This window comes from Natator depressus, chromosome 26 (genome assembly GCF_965152275.1).
Source record: "Natator depressus isolate rNatDep1 chromosome 26, rNatDep2.hap1, whole genome shotgun sequence".
Classification (NCBI taxonomy): domain Eukaryota; kingdom Metazoa; phylum Chordata; order Testudines; family Cheloniidae; genus Natator; species Natator depressus.
In genome coordinates this window covers 7,594,681-7,616,220 of record NC_134259.1, presented here as the reverse complement: position 1 = coordinate 7,616,220, position 21,540 = coordinate 7,594,681, and the positions used below count along the sequence as shown (strand labels likewise).

The 21,540-nt window shown below is 43.1% G+C and overlaps 1 protein-coding gene across 2 annotated transcripts in view; it reads left to right on the top strand.

The window, feature by feature from the left end:
* Window positions 1-21,540, top strand: part of EBF2 (EBF transcription factor 2) — a 182,977-nt gene that overhangs the window by 114,581 nt on the left and 46,856 nt on the right. For both annotated transcript variants that reach the window (XM_074940036.1, XM_074940035.1), the window contains exon 8: window positions 15,727-15,808. In XM_074940036.1, the coding sequence (XP_074796137.1) occupies window positions 15,727-15,808 (82 nt within the window). The remainder of the gene's footprint in view (window positions 1-15,726; window positions 15,809-21,540) is intronic.

Genomic DNA, 21,540 nt, shown 5'->3' with positions numbered 1-21,540 from the left:
AATGTAGACCATAGTTGCAGCACTCGGAAACATCTGGAGCCCGCACACAGTCTCATTAGGCCAACCATAAAACTCAGCATTGCTAAAGCCTCACCTTAATGAGGTTTAAAAAAAACCCAAAACCCGGAACGACCACTTTAGGTTCTGACTGGGACATAGGAGGCTATTAGCCGTGTAATGCTCCTTGCATGATAAAAAGAGCATTAACCACAGGGCTGCCTTGTGTGGTCAATGGAAAGAAAGTTTGGCCAAGAAGGATCTGGTCCCAGATTGTTTGCATTCTTCAGCCTTCTGGAGTTCTCATCAAACAGTATGTTCCAGGATCGGGCCCTTATCCTCCAGACGGGGAGACCCAGGAATCAGATGCTTGGTTTGGGATTTGGTGTGTTTCACGAGGCTAGTCCGATTCCCACAATAGGTGAGTCAATTGCTGAAATTAATAAGTGGTCAACTTAGAACCAGCACAAAGAAATGCTTCCTCCCACAGTGCAGAATTCCCTGGTGGAAGCTGTCATGGACTCCAGTACGGCGGTTCGGTCTAAACAAAGACTGAGTAATGGTGCAACTGACAATAAAATTATGTGCAATGAACTCATGGTCACTTATGTACGGACATTGTGATGGTCACAAGTGGATCAAACCTGTGGCCTTCCCTACCAAAAGCACAAGCCCCCACCACTCTGTTAAAGGAGTAGCTCTGCTTGCTGTCTGTAAGTAGCAGGCTCCTAATTTCACTGGAGGCAGCCACTAAAACAAAATGTGATCTCACGCACTACAAGCCCAATCCTGTACCCATTAAACTCAATGGCAGAGCTTCTGTTGTCTGAAGTGGTGTAGGATCAGACCCGAGGCCAGAGTATTACATATACCTGCTAAAATGAGATTAATCTCATGCCTTAGGGTATAAATCGATCACTTTAAGGGTCAGAAAGCAGGTTTCTTTCCTCATTAACAGCGTAGCACAATCAGCTCGGTACATTGTGTGTGTAGTGAGGAGAACAATTACTTCTGTAGCACCAGATATTATCCAGAGGAAGAATACCTGACGTAGTGGGCCATGGTTTTATGGCAAACCTTAAGGCCAAGATGTCAACATTGACTGGTGATTTTTGAATGCTTCAATTTTGGAGTGCCCAGTTTGAAACACCTTACAGGGGCCTGGGTTTTCAGGCAGTGCTGAGCACCTGCCCTCTGAAAATGAGCTCTCTTGAAGTTCATGAAGCTAAATGATTTCAAAATCATTCGCCATTTCTGAAAATGTTGGCCTACGTCCTGGGCATCTTTATAACATTTCAGGGCAGGACGTAAATCACTGACAGGCCAGAAACAAGCAAAGTAAAATGTTCTTGAGCACCATCAGCCTGTTAACTGAGCCAAACAAAGATGCAAAATTGAAGTAAGAGAAGAGAATCTTTTTCACTCAAACTGGAAAAGTATCTGAGCTGCATTTTTTGACACCCACCCATTGCCAGTAGACACTGTTCACGTTTGTAGTTTCTCATTTGATGTGCGGTAGAGCCCTGCAGCAGGACCAGGATCCTGCACGACCCGCTGCCATCATAGTGGGAACGGGTGGGAGCGGGATTAAGAATATTCCCACGCGGGGCTCTAATGTGTGGTTATTTTCCCGCCTGAAATACTGCATCTTTCCAAGCCTCTGGCATGCATACACTATCGCAAAGGGTACTGAAAAGGTTAATTACATTTGCAAGCTAGCAAGAAGAGATGGATGAGATGTTTGGAGGGAAAGTTGGAATCACTTTAAATTGGTGATTTAAAAAAAATATCCATACGTAGTGTGCAAAATTATTTTGTATTGCCCCCAAATATGAAACTTTTATGAATTTCTGCTGTTTTGCTAGTGAAAATTAACTGATTTCGGTGCAAAATGTTAAAGCGCAGCTAAAGATGGCGTCAGAATATTTTTTGAGGCGAACAGGAAAAGTTAAGGTTGGTCATTTTCTCTGCCTCCACAGAAGAGCAGATTTTGGAGGGGGCTCTGAAATGAAAAAGCTGAAAACTTTCCTGGAGCCCATGTTAGTTCAACACCACTGATGACCATTTCCACAGTCAGGGAATTGTGAGAGGGTACGAAACCCTGAAAATCAATAACCCCCGAGAGGTGTGGATGTTGAAATTTGTTGGTGGCCGCATGTTAGAACTGGAAAATGCACCAGGAAATTCTCATTACTTTGCTGCAAGAATTGACTCAAAAGAATAACAGAATATCAGTTGGCTTGACCATGTACACTGGACTGAATTGGTACACCAGAGATCTGAGTTCTCGTCCTGTCTCTGCCTCGGACTCCCTGTGTGACCGAGGGCTAATATCTCTGGTCCAACTCAGCTCTAGTGTCATGCCACTGGTGTGAAAAACCAGGATTGGGTGCGTGTTCCATTGGTTTGTTTTGGTTTGAAGTCCTTACTCAGTATCTCTCTCACCTATTGAGATAGATATGTTAAAGATAGATAAAGAGAGAGATCTCATATAAAAGAAATAAAAAAGCAGCTTTCTATTTATTTTCCTCTTCTTGGACTTCTGATTGCATCCAGTGGGCACATTAAGTGGCTATGGAAAAGCTCTGTGTTTTCGGCGGCCACCTACAGCTAATACAGCAGAGAATCGTTACAGAAGCTGGTCCTCTAGGGGTATCGTCTAGCTCCAAGATGACACGGAACAACCTGTTTGATGCCATCACCCTGTCAGTCAGGTGGTTAGGGTTCAGTGTGGGTGGTCGGTGCAGTTTAGAAGGTCTGGATAACTTTTCTTCTCCTTAACTGACTTGGCCTTGAGTCTGAGGCTAAATATAATTTAAGCATCTAAGGTTCGTACACATCAGTCTTCTATGAGGAGACCTAAAATGGGTGAGGAGGCCGGATTGACAGAAAATGCTGAGCACCTGCCCTCTGAAAATCAGGCCCCTTTACGGCATCCTCAATTGGCTAGCCAAAATCGCTGGTCGTTTTTCAACGTCTTGGTGCATCATGCCCCTTTCCAAACAAACGTATCTCTTGGCGTGAGAGTGGTTGATCTCAGTTATTTGGGGTGGAACTAAGTGAAATCCATCCCCCTTCCCAAGCCATCTCTTTGCTGATTCTAAATGGTTCAATAACTTCTCAGAAAGGGAACGCGTTTCCCCGGATCCCATCCGTGTGGGTCAAACCCTGAATCCCTGGCTCAGTGGGGATGCTAATTGAGTTAAGGACTAAGTGAAAACTAAATGAGAACCTTACAAGCTGAACCTGTGTTATTTCTAGCTTGCACGATCGCTTGCTAAATATACCACAAAACTCTACCTGTGCTCAGTCCACAGATTTCTTTTTTGCGTGTGTGGCTGCCCCTTTTCTGCACAATTAAATCACTTGTTGAGATCTCCATACTTGGTCTCCTTTATGCATTAGGGTAGCCTTGCAAGTCGGGAATAGACACCGAGTCATGTTGCTGCGCTATACAATGGCACTTTTTTTTTTTTTTTTTTTTTGGAACACTTTGTCACACATGTTTGTTTGAGACGAAGCTCTTCAGCATTAAAGCGAGACCCTTCATTTTAATCATTACTGAATGGATCCAGTACTAATGACACTTAATCGTTTCACTAGAATGATCTCCGTTGGTTTTGGCAGCTGAAATGAAAACAATTCCAAATACCATCAAAGGAGCTTATCCTCACACAGCATGTACAGGGAGAGTGTTTTGATATACAAGGGCGTGTTAATATCATATCATCTCCTAATGCTACATACGGTTCTGTAATCCTTTCCCGTCTCAGTCTATGATCTCAGAAGGTAAAAGCCCAAGGAAGAAAACATGGAGACAAAGAGCACATTAGTCTCTGCCTCTGAAAATAATGGTCTGAACGTTTGCTTCATCCATATACCTATATTAATCTTGACTTTCTTGTATCTTGTCCGCTAGTTTGAATTTGTATGCGACATCAAACATACCTTTTCACATATGTTCTTTCCAGATTTTTTTTAACAGTTACTTAGCAGTTTATAGAAGGAAGTGAATGATCTCATCAAGCTGCTTAGAAATTAAAAAAAAATCTGTGCTTATTAATTATGCAGGATTAGTCTAATTATAATTCAGCAAATTAATTAGCGACAGAAGGTGTTCTGAAACATTGGAGTACATTTGCATGTTAAATGGAGAGGCTAGTCTGTAATATATGTAAATTTATGCATGGCTTCATAGTTTAATTTAAAAATTTGCAGCTGCATATGGTATGGGAGCAGGTGAAAAGTCAGTTTTAGTTGAATGATGCTAACAAACATTGGATGCTGTCCTGTCTTCGGGAAGGAATGCACCCTTATCTGCCAATCTATAAATCTGTCAGAGGAATATCACGTTACATCAGTGCTCAGATTCAAGGTCATCAGTGAGTAGACCCATAAGTACAATAGGTGTAAAACTACAAACTGAATAGACCTTGGAGGAGGAAGGGGAAAGATGTATTTGGATCCAAGGTGCTTGGATGTCATTCTGCTTCCTCGGCAAATGAATGCATATTTATTCCATACAACAACAGTTTAGGGACACGCAATGCTCTTGACTTCATAGATGAGTGAGAGCATTCGTCTGAGTGAGATCCACTCTGGCAGGTGTAAAATAGGTGCCTAACCTTGATTCTGTCTCCGAACATTCACGTCTGCCCAACGTTCCGATCTCCTGGAGTCACGGGAAAGTTATTACCAAGTGCTGAATTAATGGCAGGGTAGAGAGTTTTTATGCTCTGGCCTCCACCATCTGGCAGCAATAGTAAAAATCAGTGGACCAATCAGCAGCAAAAAGACTTGGTGTTCACAGTTCAGTAATTGGTGTTCACAGTTCAGCCTAGCATGGATTGTTTTTGTGAAGGGGGTGGTGGAAGAATCCGAAGATAAATTCACTTGGTTAGATGGGCGCCAAATAACTTAATTTTGTACTTTCCAAGCAATAGTCACTGCACTGGAGAAAATGAATAGAGGTCAAATTCTCCTCCCGCTTGCACCGCATGCAAATCTCTTTGTAGCCAATGGGGTTTGCAAAATATAACTCGGAGACAATAGAACTACAAACATCCGTACGGTGTAGCTACAAGGGTAAAGCACCGCAGAAGAAGGTATAGGTGTAACCAAAAATACAGAGCACTACAGAAGTTGGCATGGGTGTAACTGAGATTGCGTAGTGCAAAGTGTGGATGTAATGGAGGAGAATTTCGTCTGAAATCCTGTTCAGAGTTAGTTTTTTCAGACACAGAAATGTCACCATTGTTTTCTATTGAGAGGACGTGGTAAAGGCACAGATTGGGATGCGAAAGACCTTCATTTTAATTCACAGCTTGATTGCAGAGTTGCTCTATGATCTCAGGCAAGTCACTTTAATCTTTCTGTGCCTCAATTCCCCATCTGTAAAATGGGGATAATAATCCCTCCCTCCCTCCCTTTGTCTGCTTTGTCTCTTTAGACTCTAAATTCTCTTATGATGTGACTACCTAGCACCTGTAAGTACTACTGCACAAATCAGAATAATATTTGACCCTTACGTTCCAACAAGCAGCCAGCCCAATCCCCTGTTTTTATTGACTTCCTGTGTACTGACTTCTGATTATGCTAACGCATTTGGTTATGGGCCAAATGGTGTGAATAATCTGGATTTTACTGTATAAATAAGCTCTCAGCCATTGTCTTGTAAGTTACTGGAAAGTTTTGGAGTAGAAGGAAAACCCGAAGGAAAAAGGGAAACTGCTAATATTGCAAAAAGCCCTCAAAAGGCTTTTTTGGAGAACAATTGCAATTACAAACACGCTGTTAGTGTTGTGTTTCATTTTCAATTCGAGCCCATAGAGTTCAATTATTATTTTCATTAATGGTGTCAGATTTTCATCAGAGTGCAAAAAAACAAGGAGGTTTTCCTTGGAGATTCTCTTTCCTAGCGAGTGTTGCCATGCAGCACTGAGAAGTGCCTGTGTATGTCACAGGCAATGCACGCTCGTGCAATCCCAGTTCCTTGAAGAAGGGATCATTTTGCTAGACCTCATAAGTGAATTGTTTACCAAATGGGCGAGAATCGGAGCCTTGGATTTATAGGTCTGTTGTTGTCCGCTGACAGCGGACCATAATCTATTTCAGAGAAGAAATTAGTGTATAAAGCAAAGAATGTGCAAAATGTGTGCCGATAAACATTGCATTTACTGATCTGTATGTGGCTGGGCTTGGGTGGTGTGTTGTAGCTTTACATTTGATTATTCTTAGTTTAGAACTTAAATGAGCTCTTAAAAACACCCCAGCCACAGGACAGCAAGGAATGTTGTGTTTTATTCTACAGCAGGAGTGGCCAAATTTACTGAGCCACATACAATAATCTTCAGAAGTTCGAGAGCGGCAAGACACACGCAGCCTGCCCCATGGGGCAGTACCTGCGAGGGCATGGGGTTTCTGCCCCCATGACTCTCCATGGGGCTAAATCCCTTAGACTCGCCCCCACCCCCGACCCTGCAGTGCAGAAGCCCCTAGTCATAGAATCACAGAATATCAGGGTTGGAAGGAACCTCAGGAGGTCATCTAGTCCAACCCCCTGCTCAAAGCAGGACCAATCCCCAACTAAATCATCCCAGCCAGGGCTTTGTCAAGCCTGACCTTAAAAATATCTAAGGAAGGAGATTGCACCACCTCCCTAGGTAACCCATTCCAGTGTTTCACCACCCTCCTAGTGAAAAAGTTTTTCCTAATATCCAACCTAAACCTCCCCCACTGCAACTTGAGACCATTACTCCTTGTTCTTTCATTAGCTACCACTGAGAACAGTCTAGATCCATCCTCTTTGGAACCCCCTTTAGGTAGCTGAAAGCAGCTATCAAATCCCCCCTCCTTCTTCTCTTCTGCAGACTAAACAATCCCAGTTCCCTCAGCCTCTCCTCATAAGTCATGTGTTCCAGTCCCGTAATCATTTTTGTTACCCTCCGCTGGACTCTTTCCAATTTTTCCACATCCTTCTTGTAGTGTGGGGCCCAAAACTGGACACAGTACTCCAGATGAGGCCTCACCAATGTCGAATAGAGGGGAACGATCACGTCCCTCGATCTGCTGGCAATTGCCCCTACGTATACATTCCAAAATGTCATTGGCCTTCTTGGCAACAAGGGCACACTGTTGACTCATATCCAGCTTCTCGTCCACTGTAACCCTTCGGTCCTTTTCTGCAGAACTGCTGCCGAGCCATTCGGTCCCTAGTCTGTAGCGGTGCATGGGGTTCTTCCGTCCTAAGTGCAGGACTCTGCACTTGTCCTTGTTGAACCTCACCAGATTTCTTTTGGCCCAATCCTCCAATTTGTCTAGGTCCCTCTGTATCCTATCCCTACCCTCCAGCGTATCTACCTCTCCTCCCAGTTTAGTGTCATCTGCAAACTTGCTGAGGGTGCAATCCACGCCATCCTCCAGATCATTTATGAAGATATTGAACAAACCGGCCCAAGGACCGACCCTTGATACCGGCTGCCAACTAGACATGGAGCCATTGATCGCTACCCGTTGAGCCTGACAATCTAGCCAACTTTCTGTCCACCTTATAGACCATTCATCCAGCCCATACTTCTTTAACTTGCTGGCAAGAATACTGTGGGAGAAAAGTATTTTCAAAAGCTTTGCTAAAGTCAAGGAACAACACATCCACTGCTTTCCCCTCATCCACAGAGCCAGTTATCTCGTCATAGAAGGCAATTAGATTAGTCAGGCATGACTTGCCCTTGGTGAATCCATGCTGACTGTTCCTGATCACTTTCCTCTTCTCTAAGTGGTTCAGAATTGATTCCTTGAGGATCTGCTCCATGATTTTTCTGGGGACTGAGGTGAGGCTGACTGGCCTGTAGTTCCCAGGATCCTCCTTCTTCCCTTTTTTAAAGATGGGCACTACATTAGCCTTTTTCCAGTCGTCCGGGACTTCCCCATCACCCCACCACGGGGCAGAAGCCCTGAGCTCCCCCAGCCCAGTCTGGTAGGCGGAGAATGAGGGGTGGGAACGTGGGAGCATACTCATGCTGCATTTACCTCTAAAAGAGCTACGTGTGGCTCACAAGCCCCAGTTTGGCCACACGTGTTCTAGAGAGAGAGAGGATGTGCGAGGAGGGATAGTTTTGTCAGTAAGGCACTGGACTGGGACTCAGCAGAACTGTGTTCAGTTCCCAGTGCTCCGCAGAACACTTGGGGAAATCACGTAACCCCTCTGTAAAATGGGGGTAACAGCGGAGATCAGTGCTGGAAAGCTAAGGGACAAGGAAGGATTTGGAGGAGAGAGAGGTAACTTGGTAGAGATGTAGGTGACTGTGTCAGTCATAATTGGCAAGGATGGAGTCATGAAACTAATAGGGGAATGAAAGCTGAGGTTTAGGAAGAGGAAGAGCCTGAGAGCTGGGCAGAAGGAGTCTGAGGCCTGAACTGAGACCTAGCTATGTCACTCAGGGATGTGAAACGTAGTAAAGCTGACCTAAACCCTGGGATAGACATTGCGAGGAGGTGGACAGAAAAACCACTTCTGTCACTGTAGCAAGTATCTGCACCCTGGCGCTGTAACCCTTGCAGTGGCCCATACCCTTTGTCTAAAGCAGGGAAAATACAGGCAGGCAGAGCAGGGATTCAAGAATGTGGAGGACAGTTCCTGTACGTATTACAATTGAATGAGGACACTGGATCAGACTCTCTGAAACCCCCGCTGCATCTCTGCGCTCCTCCCTCATGCAGGTCTGGCTCCCACTGACGTCAGCCGGAGCCCTGAGCTCAGCACTTGCTCCGACTCTACACTGGCGACGTAGGGCTGGTTGGAGAGAAGAAGTGGGGCTGCCGTTTGGTGCTCCTGTAGCTCAATCCCTGTGGATTGGAGCAGGCGATTTTATCTGATGGGAGTGAAGTGCTCCCTGATTTTCCAAAGCAATGTCGGGGGAACCCTAGAATGGAGCCACAATGTGCCTGCTTAAAAAGCCTCTGTTGTGCAAATGGAATCTCTGCATGGTCTAGTGCCCTGAGCACAGATCCGGGACCAAGTCATTTGGCTTCTATTCCCTCGGCCAACAGTGGCTCCCGCTACAAACCTGGGCAAGTTACTTGACCTACATGGGTTGGTTTCCACATCCGTAACCTGGTGCGGGGGGGAGAGGGGAGATTAGCAGCTAGCACAGAGGAGTGTGGTGAAGATAAATTAACTATTGTGTGTGTAGTATTGTATAACTGCGAAGGGGCATTATTGTAACATCCGTCACTATTTACACCAGTACAGTGCACGTATGACGTAGATTACTGTTGTGAAGTGTCCCATGCCTGTAACTGCTGAAAAAGTGGGTGGTCCTCTGATTGACTCCCTAATAATCTGTGCTGACATAGAGCAGAATGACTCCAGCGAATAATGCGCAGATTATACAGAAGATATTGAGATATTCATCAAGATGATGATATCGGATAAATGCAATTAACCAATTTTAAACCCCTACTTAAAATGTGCAAGACCTGAGTCCACACCAAAGCAGGGAATTCAGAATAAACCCTTCCCATTTGTCCTGTTGTTCCTTTTGTGTTGTAGCATCGGGTTAGGTTACGTGTCACACTGACCTCAGAGCCTGCCGTTCCAAGACACACATGGGTGACTTAAGAGACTACTGAGACCCTGAGTTCAGAATTTCCTTGCTTTGGTGAAGCTGGCGTCAAACCCTTCATGTTATGATCCTTCTGATGTGGTTCTTGGGCTGTTTAATATGAATATAGTTACATTAAAACAAGGCTATTCAAAATAGCAGCACAGCGCTTTTCTTTTACATTCATTCTCTGACTTTTTGGTAACACTTCAGTTTCTGGAGGCAGGAGGTCGTCATCTCACGATCTCCAGGTACACGATAGCATCATAGGATTTGCGGGAAAACGTGAAGTAGGTACATTCTCGTGCGAGAAAGTTACTAGGGCTGTGAGTCCGAGTTCCACAGCAAGCCAAATAAACCCAATTTGTCTCTGGATTTGCTTTTCAAGTGCGTTTTTTTGTTTGTTTGTTTTTTTTAATGCCCAGGAGAGCCACTTACAAGGATGAAATCACATCTCTGGAATTCTCCTGATAGTTCACCTCTGAAACAGCGGCACTATTGTGAGCAGGCAATCAAATGGTGAGAGGAAGGGTGGTTAAGGCAGAGGACTGAGAGAGCTGAGTTCTTGACTCAGCTCTACAGCGGACTTGCCATGGGGTGGGGAGCAATTCCTCCTCCCTTTCTGACCCGCACTTGCCTCATCTGTAAAATGGTGACAGTCACCCACATCTGCTGGACCTCAAAAGGCCTTAGGGTGGCTAAATGAACTGAAGTTTATAAAACACTTTAGACGGGGCTATCAAAACGTCAAGTCTTTCTGTGGCTCCAAATGGGAAGACTGACAAGTCCCAAATCTTGTGGGTTGGTTTGTTTGTTTTTTAATTGATTGAAAAAATGAACTTCCTTCTGCTGCATGTTGGATTGCTCTTTGGTGCCCCAATCCAAACGTCTCTGGAGTCATGGAATGACTGCCACTGATGTCAGTGGGCTTTGAACCAGACTCTTCTTAATCCCTGGAGAATGGAGATTAAGGAAGGATAGGCATCGCCACAGCCTTCCACAGACACAGCCTTCCACAGACACACCCCACCACCGCCGCCATGTTGCATGGAGGCATTCCCATTGAAATGTTAGGTCGTGCTCCTACGGGATTAGGAGAGTGAGTGTTGGAAAAGACCTGTTAGACTGAGTCCCACCCTGGCAAATGCCAGACAGGAGGCCCTGTTTGGTTTGCAGGGAGTGGCAGAGGCAAGAACTCTCCCTGCATGATGTGTCTGCTGGACAGGGGCCCGAATAAAAGGTAATTGCAGGATATTTGGGCCCTGCAACTTAAAAGGGAGTGGGGCAGGCATAGTCTTTTTAAATGCCAGGGAAACCAAGAAAGTGGCCTCTCTCCGCCTGATCAGAATCATGTTGGCATCTTTGTGAGTCTTTGGCAATGAGCTTGGGATCAGGTCCTGACACCAGCATTACCCTCTGCACTTGCGTCTGCATTCAGGTCCGGTTTCTGGTCCCCTCCAGATCTCTCCACAATTCTGCCCAATCTCCTTCTCTGAGGTGAGAAGGTCATTTCTCTGCCTCCACTTCTTGCTCTGTCTTCTGTCCCTTCATCTCGTTCTCCCTCTCCCAATGGCGTCCTTTCCTCCGTGCCTTTCCTTACGTGTCTGAATGGCCTCCCAATTAATCATTGCTAAGTGCCCTCCCTCTGCTTCCTCTGGCTGCTAAAATCCTGCCTGGTCCTCAGTGCCACAAGCTGTAATGTCTGTACGTTGCACTTCATTATTTCCTGTGCTGTATGTACTTGTGCCATTAAACCATAGCGCTGTGAGGTGCTGACTGCCCTCGGCTCTGAGATTAATGGAAGCTGAGGGATATCACCACCTCAAAGGATCAGGTCTTTAGAATATAAGCATTTGGTAGAGGAGAGCTGATTTCACTGGGGTTTTTTTAATAGTTATATTGTTAGCACTATTATATTAGTGCTTAGATATGCCAGCTGAGATCTGTGCTTAGCTCTATGTACACCCACTAAGAGGCAGTCTCTGGCCCCAGTTTACAGCTAGGAAATGGAGGTATGGGTAGATTAATAGATTCTAAAGCCAGAAGGGACCTCTGTGATCACCTAGTCCGACCACCCCCTATATAGCCCAGGGCATTAAGTGACTTGCCCAAAGTCACACAAGAAGTCGGTGGCCAAGCTGAGAACCAAATCCAGGTCTCCTGGGTGCTAGTCCAGTGCCCTATCTACTAGACCATTCTCCGTTTCTGTATACAGAGCCTCGTAGTGGTACAGTACTTTACCAATAATTGGTGACAGCAGGATACTAAAACAGATTTTTGGTAGTATGTGCAGGGTCTTCCAACATGACCCCTCCAAGGCCCTCTCTGGTTGTGGACAGAGGAACTTAATCTGAGGAGGAACAAAAAACAATTTTAAAAAATGGTGGCCGAAAACATCTCTGAATTATTTTTGATGCACATGCATTAAAATACCCAAGTCTTCTATAGCCCTGCCAGATATTTAGTGGTAGTCATTCAAAGTTAGCTTGCTTGTCCCTCAGTACCTCGAACACTGATATACAGTATGAATGAGCCATATCTCTCACTTTTTGGCTGGAAACTCAGCAGTCTGCTAAACCCATAGCGAGCATGGTTCTTATGGAGGAACAAAGGCCAGCTAAGAAACAGGGTCAATTTTTTCTTTTCTTGATGCATGTGTGGGTTAAGTCCAAAAAGTTGCTAAAGGTTCTAATTTAAAAAAATTAATAAAGCCCCTCTGTAATTCTCCGGTTACTCCTAAATCAACTTCATTCAATGTTAAGCCTTGCCTCCTCTGTTTCCTCCACCAAAAAATTTCATTTTTATGGTAATGCCTCAATAAATATTAATGCCTTTCCCAGATGCAACCATTTAAGATATATATGGATATATATAATGACAGGCCGAATACTTTATACGGGTGCCCAGTTGCAGTTAAAATTGACTGGAAAATACCTGAAAGGAGAGAGTGAGCGACCTGATTCAACTGGAGGAAAGATGAAAATTCCTCTGTGCATGTGTTTAAGTCTAAAACCAGGGGGGAAACATTAAGCACATTAGTATATCCACTGGGCTCTGAAGAAAATATAAATGTCATAAGCCACAATGTAGGCAATGGCAGAAGGATACTAGAACGCTAAAATATTAAATACCCTGGCTAAGATTTTCAGCGGTGACTCTAATGATGTTGGGGGGCCAGCTTAAGACACTTTAAAGTTTGATTTTCAGCAGGCAGGGGCTCAGCATTTCCTGAAAGTCAGGCCCCTTTAAAATGTCTTGGATGGGGCACTGCAAATCACTAGTTGTTGAGTATCTTGGGGCAGATCCCCGAAGCCTCAATGTGCTGGGGTGCTGAGCGGTCTTCATTCCAATGAGAGATGAGAGCTCTTGGCATCTCATAGGGGGTGATCAGGCCTACAAGGAGCAATGAATGGTTTTCTTTAATTAAAAAAAGAAAATTATGGTCTAGATCTTCAGTTAGTGGCTCAGACTTCAATGGAGTTTTGCTCATTAACACCATCTGAGGATCTGGCTCCAAATATTTTGGGTTTGGTTCCCTTCCTGGGTTCTAAGAGGCTCTACTTGGGTTGAATTTCTGTCTATGTGGACCTACGTGAAGAGAAAGAGGAAAAAAAATTGAAGTTGGAAATAATTTTTCTGATTAATTTAGCCCTTATTTCCATTTGCCTGTTACCCACAAACAGGTCATGATTCTTAAGACTTTGTTTGCAATTACTCTATGAATAGTTAGCTTATGGTTTGTTGGCAAATGGTCTCCAATATTTGTTCGGGATAGTTGCTTGCTTCGGTCACATGGCATTATTTGTTTTCCCAGCTTGGATGACCTAAACTTCCTAAACAGGAGAGGTCCTGTTGTCTTTTTGCAGATTATCTGCCAGCATTTGTAATGGTTTGAAAGCAGCAAAAAGAGTGTTTGCAAGCGAGAGCATTTCTGGCTTGAACTTGCAAATATTCCCGTGTGCTAGTATGCACAAGGGTTTTTTCTTTCTGGAAACATACTTGCAAACAAAATTTTTCTCGCCAAAAAATTCAAATAAAAGGGATCGTGAATTCCACACCAAATGGAATCAACAGGACTTATTTGCAAGAATATTAGTGAATATGTTTTTGCTGCATTCACTCAGCTCTGCTCGTAAAACATGAAGTTTTGTATGATTTTTGGTTCTCTGTACAGCCAAGTGACTAGGGCTCTGTTCATAGAAGTTTCCCTCTGACAACGGAGCATTGATCCATCTTCCACTGCTGAACTTGAATACCAAAGTGAAAAGAGACTGCAGTACGGACACTGTGCTTTTACCTTTATCTGCAGCGTACACAGAACCAAGAATTAATACAATTGTGAGCAAAGGGAAAGCGAGCAGCAAATGATTGGGCTAAAATGATAGTTTTCCTTTGTGAAACATATGAGAGAAAGGGTCAGAAAAGGTTCAGACTGGTTTAAAAATAATGGAACCCTTTAGTGCAGCAGAACCCCATAGGAGGGTATTTTTGTTGTGGGCCCATGTTTCTAATCTCTTCGGGGGGGCTTGTGGGGAGGATTGCCATTGTTATTTTTTGAGACAGATAGAAAGGAATCAGATTCTTAAGTATTTATTTTGTGTGCTGGGGGGAGAGGATGTTTGAGAGGCGTAAATAAAAAGTGCGGTGAGGAAGCCAAGTTGATTTCTGGTTTATTATTATTATTTTGTTGTTGGTAAACCCTGGAAAATATACATCTTTCTCCTTTAAAGTTCTAATTCAAGGCATGAATGTGTGAGTTCTGAAGGGACTTTGGGACTGCGGTAAAAAATCGTTGTCATAGTAACAGAAAGGGAAATAGGCCTAGCTCACCTGGGACTTTAACTTACTGCAAAAGCTGATTTCTTTTTCTTTTTTTTAAGAACAGCACTCAGCAAGCGAAATAAATAAATAAATTGTTCACTGTATTCCATGCCAATTCTTCAACTATTTAAAATCTCTCTCCTATACTCATGCGTCCTCCCTCCCTCTCGTAGCCTACACAGATTTTCTTGTCCCAGTTCAACCTGTTTTGTTCTCACGATGGAGGACACTTTAAATATTTCTCATTTGTCACCCTGGGATCGTGATAGCATGGTTGGGGGGTATTTTGTATCTGAAAAGTGAAAATGTTTGCAAATGGTTGTGTTAACCCCTTGCACTCCTGAAATTCATGAGTCTTATCGGTGCAGCCATCATTAGAAAGATGGATTTGCTTATTCACATGGAAGGGCCTGTTGAGAACGGCTCTCGAGTGATAGCATGTCAAGGCTGCGCACAGTCCAAGCACTGTGGTTCATAACGTTCGGCAGTTTCTGCCTAGAGTACTGGAAATGCAACTTACATAAATGACAAACTACGACCATGCAGAACTGTAAAGTATGAAGGATCGGTGTATTTGATAGAAAAAAAAATCATTGATAACTTTGACAGCACCAGTATGTATATCTACTCTAAATCATCACCTATAGTCTGCATTGGGTCTGCTATATTCCCTTAATTTCTGTTTTTGTCACCCTTTCTCTTACTATTATGTAAGATTGTAATTTGGACGGTCAACAGGTCTGTTTATCTTTAATAAAAATTTAGTAACTAACTGTCAACATGAAATCTGGTCAGCTTTTTTTTTTTAATGAGCTTAAAGTAGTTTCAGGTCTTTCACCTGCCCCAGAGTTACCCTGCCAATTGTTGTGGTTTTTACAATAGCATTATCCTCCGATGTTGTTGCACAAAAGACCTACGCAGACAACAGAAGAAATAAGGGAAACTGGCTAAACAGAAAGGGCAGTCAAATACACAAGTAAGGACACTTCAAAAAATAGAATGCCAGATTCTTAGCAGGTATGAGCCAGTGTAGCTATGTGGAGCTAGACTGACTTACACCAACTAAGGATCTAGCCAAAAGAGGACATTTAATTTCCGATTTCATTTAGAATCACATTAGATGTTTCTTATAAGTAACAAATTTCAGCAAGAAATATGATTTATTTTTAAGTTTTTCGGACAGTCTGGTTTATATACCCTCACGTACATTGCGATGATGCACACTTGCATCAATGCAAAGCAGGTAAAATAATAGTAGATGTTAGTTTCTTGTTAATAGAAGTGACACAGTCTTTTCTCTTTGCAGATTCTTCTTGAAATTTTTCCTCAAGTGCAATCAGAATTGTTTGAAAACAGCAGGGAACCCCAGAGACATGAGACGTTTCCAGGTAAGCGTTAGGAGACTTGACATTAAGTAAGTTGTCTGCTTTCCTTTCTTTCCCCCCCCTTTTTTTTCACCTATATTGTTCATAATAAACAAGGTGACAGTAAATGATAAACCGCTTCAGATATTGTTAAAGATTTTCTTCATTTGCTGCATTTAAACCTTTTTTTCTTCTCCACCCGCCCCCTCTGAATCCCCAAGAGGGGGCAATGTACTGTACCAACCAGCGGTGGATATTTGATTTGACACCCTCGGGCAAAGCACTCACACCCACAGCAGGGATCATGTTTGTGATACTTAGATGCCTCAGAATTTTTCAAAGTAGCTCTGTACATGGTACACAAGCACCCCTCCCTTCTACTCCCCACTCTCCCCTGCTTTTTAACTCTCTTGCATACCCTCCCTTTCAGCCTCTTTAAAAACAGCAGCCAAAATTGTCATGGTCACTTTAAGATCTCACACGGCAAAGCAACAAGACCCATGGGACAATGGCCCAGCTGCTTTGCAGAGAAATCTGCCACTGGTTTCATCATCGCTGTCGCTGATGTATTGAGAATACCAGCTAATAAAAACACAGAGGGAGGTGAAGTGTGTCAGGTTGCAAACACTGGTGAGGAGAAAGGCAGACACCGTCTCTCCTCTCTCACCCCAAATATTTTAAGCAACTAGATTTAATAAATAAATATTGCACCTGTAATTCATCCCTCGCGCAAATGATAACCATTTCTGATGCTGCCTGGAAGCACTGCAGAGCACGCTCTGTGGTTAGAAAAGTGACATTCTAGAGGTCACCGTAGAAATGTGACCTTAAAAATGGCTCCTCCGTATCCCATGTACAGAGAGACAATGTGGTCTAGTGACTAGGTTACCGAATTGCAACTCAGGAGATCTAGGTTCTGTCCCTGACTCTGCCACTGACACACTGTGCAACTCTGAGCAAGTCATTCCATGTCTCTGTGCCTCAGAGTTCCTACCTGTTATATGTGGATAATGCAGCTCACTGACCTCTCTAAATCTCTGTGGACCTGATCCAGGAAAGTACTTAAGCGCATGCTCAGGTGCTTTGCTGAATCAGGCCCTTTGAGCTCTGCAGATGCAAAGGACTGTCTAAGTGAGTGGTGCTATTATTTATTATTGATATCCCTGTTATGTCTGCTCCTTTCATCATCTGTTCTATCGTCAGTGACGGAGGATCAGCTGGGCAGGGGAAGGTTCATTGTCTGGCTGATATGCAGGACTTGAACTTATGAGAACTGAATTTTGTTTCTGACTGCCACAGACTTCCTGTGTAGCCCTTTGAGCAAATCATGCCGCTGCTCTGTGCCTCAGTTTCCCCATTTGTAAAATGGGGATCACATTTCATGGGAGCTTTGTGAGGCCTAGTTCATTAACTTGGGTATCTAGATATTGCAGTGATGGGCATAAGAGAAATGCATAGAAACCCAATACAGCTCGGGGAGAATAAGCAGGAGTCTACTCTGACTCATGTATCAGCAGCAAAATTCTCAGCCAAGCTGCTGTCCTGCAGAGGCAGCATGGTCTAGTTGGGAAAGGCAACAATGTCTGGAAGAATAAGGATGGGACTGCAAGACCTGCACTCCTGCATTAGACTCCTAGCTCTGCATTTGAGTTGCTGTGTGGCCTCGGTCAGGTCCCAATAATGGTTCTGTGCCTCAGTTTCCCCATCTATAAAATAAAAATTAAACATGCCTACTTACAAGATACATTGTAAGGATTGGTTACTGGGTTCAATCCTACAGTTCTTACTCACATGAAAAATTCTACTGATGTTGAGGGGGGCTACTTGTGTGAGTAAGGGCTGTAGGACTGGACACTCAGTGTTTGTAAAGCACTTTAAAGATGAAGGGGCAGGTTGAAAAGAATGGGAACTGCTAGTTGCCCAAAATGAGAGCCACATGAGCACTAAATATTTCCGTATACAACGGCCATCATCATTAAAGATTCTTCATGCACTGAATGTTATTGCTGGGGCTGGTTGAAAATTTTTCATCAGAATGTTCTTTGGACAGAAAATGTTCAGAAATAGAAATGTTCCCCAAAAGGATCGTTCTCAAAATGTTTCAGATTTCCATTGAAAACGTGAAAACTGAACATTCTGATTGCTGAAAACAAACACAACAAAAGTTTTTCAATTTGCAAAGCTCAAAAATGTCAGAGAAAAATGTAAAGACCAAAACAAAAAAAACCTGTTCATTTTTGTTGAATTTTTAGTGGGGAAAAATAGTTATTTATAAATAGTAACTAGACCAATTCTAATTACTATTCAAGGGGTTCAGATACTCCATAGTTATCGCCTCGTCTAAGTTTAGGGAATGCTGATGATATCTTGGATACGACACTCTGTTAGCTGTCAGCGAATGAACCTTGCCTTTTTAATGGCAACCCTCCTCAGCAAAGGAGCATAGATTGTTATTTTGATCCCAGATGTTGCCTGCCAAGATGCGAGGAAAAAATCTGAAACAGGAACAAAAATCATCTTATGGCTCGTAAATGGGAGCCAGCAAGTACAGTACGGAGACTGATGGAGAGAGAATGATTTTGGAATGTAGTGAAACGAAACTGTTCGGGACTGTCTTTTTGTTCTGCGTTTGTACAGTGCTTAGAACAATGGGGCGGCCCTGGTCAGTGACCGGGGCTGCTCGACGCTACTGCAATAAAAATAAATAAATAAAAATAATATTGCTTAGAGGCTGCCCCAAAGCCAAACTCTGGATCCAAGAACACCTGAACTTTAGATCTAGTTTCAGTGTTTTGCCACGTACCCCGTCTCTACAGTAGGTGAAACCGAACCCCTGGGTTCGGACCATGCCCTAAACTGTGGAAGAGTTTGGATCTGGATCCAGATTTTCTGGCTGAGGTCAATCTTTAGCCATCAGTCTTGCTCCCAGTTTGACTCTGATCCCAAGGTGGTGATGATATGGAGCCTGAATGAATTTAAATTTCTAGTTGAACATGGAACAAGGAGACTGAAATCAGCCTTAGTCATTCACGTGGCTACCAATGGAATGCCTTGAGCCCATCCGCCTGGCATGCCTCTCACACATGCCTCTCCATTGCTTTTGAACTGTGTACTAAAATCAGCAGCTTATTGGAGAAGAAAATGAGTTGGGATAGACTCCTTCTCCTTCTGGGTTTTCTACCTTGCTCTACGCCAAGCCTGAAAATTGGAGCCAAATAAAATTCTCCGGTTTTGTTTCATAGAGCTTATTTGAACTCCCTCTGGTCTCTTGCCCACATGGGTTTATATCCTCAGAGTTTCACTTCGACCTTGAGGGTCAAACCTAAAACCTCATCAAGAGACTCGGTCACGGCCCCTAGGTTTCTCTAGTTCTGTGTCAAAATCATGATGCTAGCCTGACTCTGATCCAAAGTAATAAAGGTGCTCCCACTGCAATGGCAAAATCTTATTTATTTCAGTGAGAGCAGGATCTTAGTCCAGGTTTGCTCAGAACTGTGTATCTAGGAAACTATCTTCATTCCCAGTTTCTAATAGAGCCTGAAATTTAGGTGAGTTCAAGGACAAGGGAATAAGTACCTAACCAAAATCTGCATGGAAAAGATAGAAAATGAATGTGGGCAATGATTTTCTTAAGAGCGGTGCAGTGGGTAGGGTGCAAAGAGCAGTTGGATGGGAAGTCTCATCTTCTAGCTCCACCTAGTTCTTTTTCTTTTAATTTGTGCGAACACCTGTTTTATCTGCCTTGGTGTCAAAAGTTTAAACATGCGAGTCATCCCAAAATATTGGTTGTGCTCTCACGCTCCAAACACGCTCATTTTAATTCCACTTGGTAAGCTTTACATCAACAAAGGTAATGAATGTGACAGGGTTTTTTTTTATGAGGTTAGAGAAGACAGCTGTCAATCCTAGGAATGCAAGACCATCATAGCTGTGTAAAGCAGAGTCTGACTTCTAGGCAAAAATAGGAAACAAACAGCTATTTTATTGATTTTTCTGATTTAATTAATTTGGTTTTATTTGTGGACCAGATCTAAAGAATTTCAGTGGGCTTCCTTAATACATACTTAGTAGAGCTTTTGAGTATTATTAAAGCGCTAGTCCTGTGAAAACTTACACAGGTGCTTAACTTTACTTACATAAGTAGATTGACTTCAGTGGTGTCACTCATATAATACACCGTGCATGAATATTTGCTGGATGGGGACATTATTTGTTTACTTCTATTGTGGTAGCATCTACCGGCCCCGCCCCCCACAGGAATTGGAGACCCATTTTACTAAACGTAACACAAACAGTCCCCTGCCCCACACTGACATAGTTATGATTTGACCTGATTTCATCACTTGAAATTGAGTTGGTTTCACCCAAAGAGACTTATGAATTTTGGGTGCATTAAAAGCCTGAAGCACACTCAGGATTTGCTGTTAACACACAAACATACATGATGTAGATTGAAGTTGCACTGTATGATATATTTTATGGAATTCTTCAAGCCCAAGAGGCTGGGTTACTCATAACTTGGAAGAGTCTCAAGGTAATGGTTATGATTTGAGATGAGCGTGAACCACAGAGTTTGGGCTTTAATTGGATCACAACCAAAGTTTACGGGTGCTGGGATCCAAAGCATCGGCTCCGGCTTATTTATAGGAATGGTACAAGTCTTAGCTATTATACTGCACTGGTACGATTTACTTTATTATTTTTTTTTTTAAAGTCTAAGTTCATTTCATTTATATCGCACCTGTTTAAAAAAATAGAAAAACAAACCGGTTAAATTAACACTGAATTGTAAATTTAATGCATCTCCAGATGCTTACAGAGTGTAGGGTTTTTTGGGGCGGGGGAGGGTTGCTTTTTTGTTTCTTGTTTTTTAAGAATAGTTCTTCAGTTTTGAGAGCAACACCAGATGGTTTGTGATCTCATCAACTGTTTGAAATGTGCTTTGCTACTGAGCAGGAGCTTCAAAGACACAATGAAAATCACTTAACTTATGGCTTTTTGACCAATTCTGGAGTCAATTTTCTACTGTGGGAAGAAACCATCTATTTCCAAAGTGAAATGGTTTGCGATTATTTTACTTTAAATTATTTCCAACACACGCACATCTTTCGTACAGGCAACCTAATAGCTAGAGCAGGAGATGGAAACAGGACTTCTGGGTTCCGTTTCTGACTCTGCCCTTGACTCGTGTTTTGACCTTGAGCAAGTCAGAACATCTAGTGTGCTCTGTATTCATATGCAAATTGAGTGTAATTATCTTTCATGGGGATGTTGTGAGGTTTAATTAATGTTTGTAAAGTGCTTGGAAATACTTGGCTGAGGCTTTAGAAGTGACATGCACTATTTACAAAACCAGAATTCTGGACGTCGGGAATCTGATTGTGAGAAATGCTTAGATTGTGCGTTTGTGAGAGAGAGAGAGAGAGACCTCTTGGCTGACGTACCAGGGATTAGACTGGGGACTTGGAGAACTTAAAGGATAAATTGTTACATCTCACACAAAAGAGCCAAGGCTCTGTAAGTGGGATTGTAACAGATTCACATCCTCTGTGGATTGGGCACAGATGTGGGGACCTGTAACCACACGCTCACCAGTGGGTTGCGGCAAGAAAGGTTGAAACTCAGTGAATTGTCATAAAATACAACCCAAACTATTTTAAAAATAACAATGATGCACTCTATGATGCTCACTTACATCAGTTACCCTCCTCAGATGTTTGAAGTCACTTGCTATACGTGCAACTTTTGGGATTGGT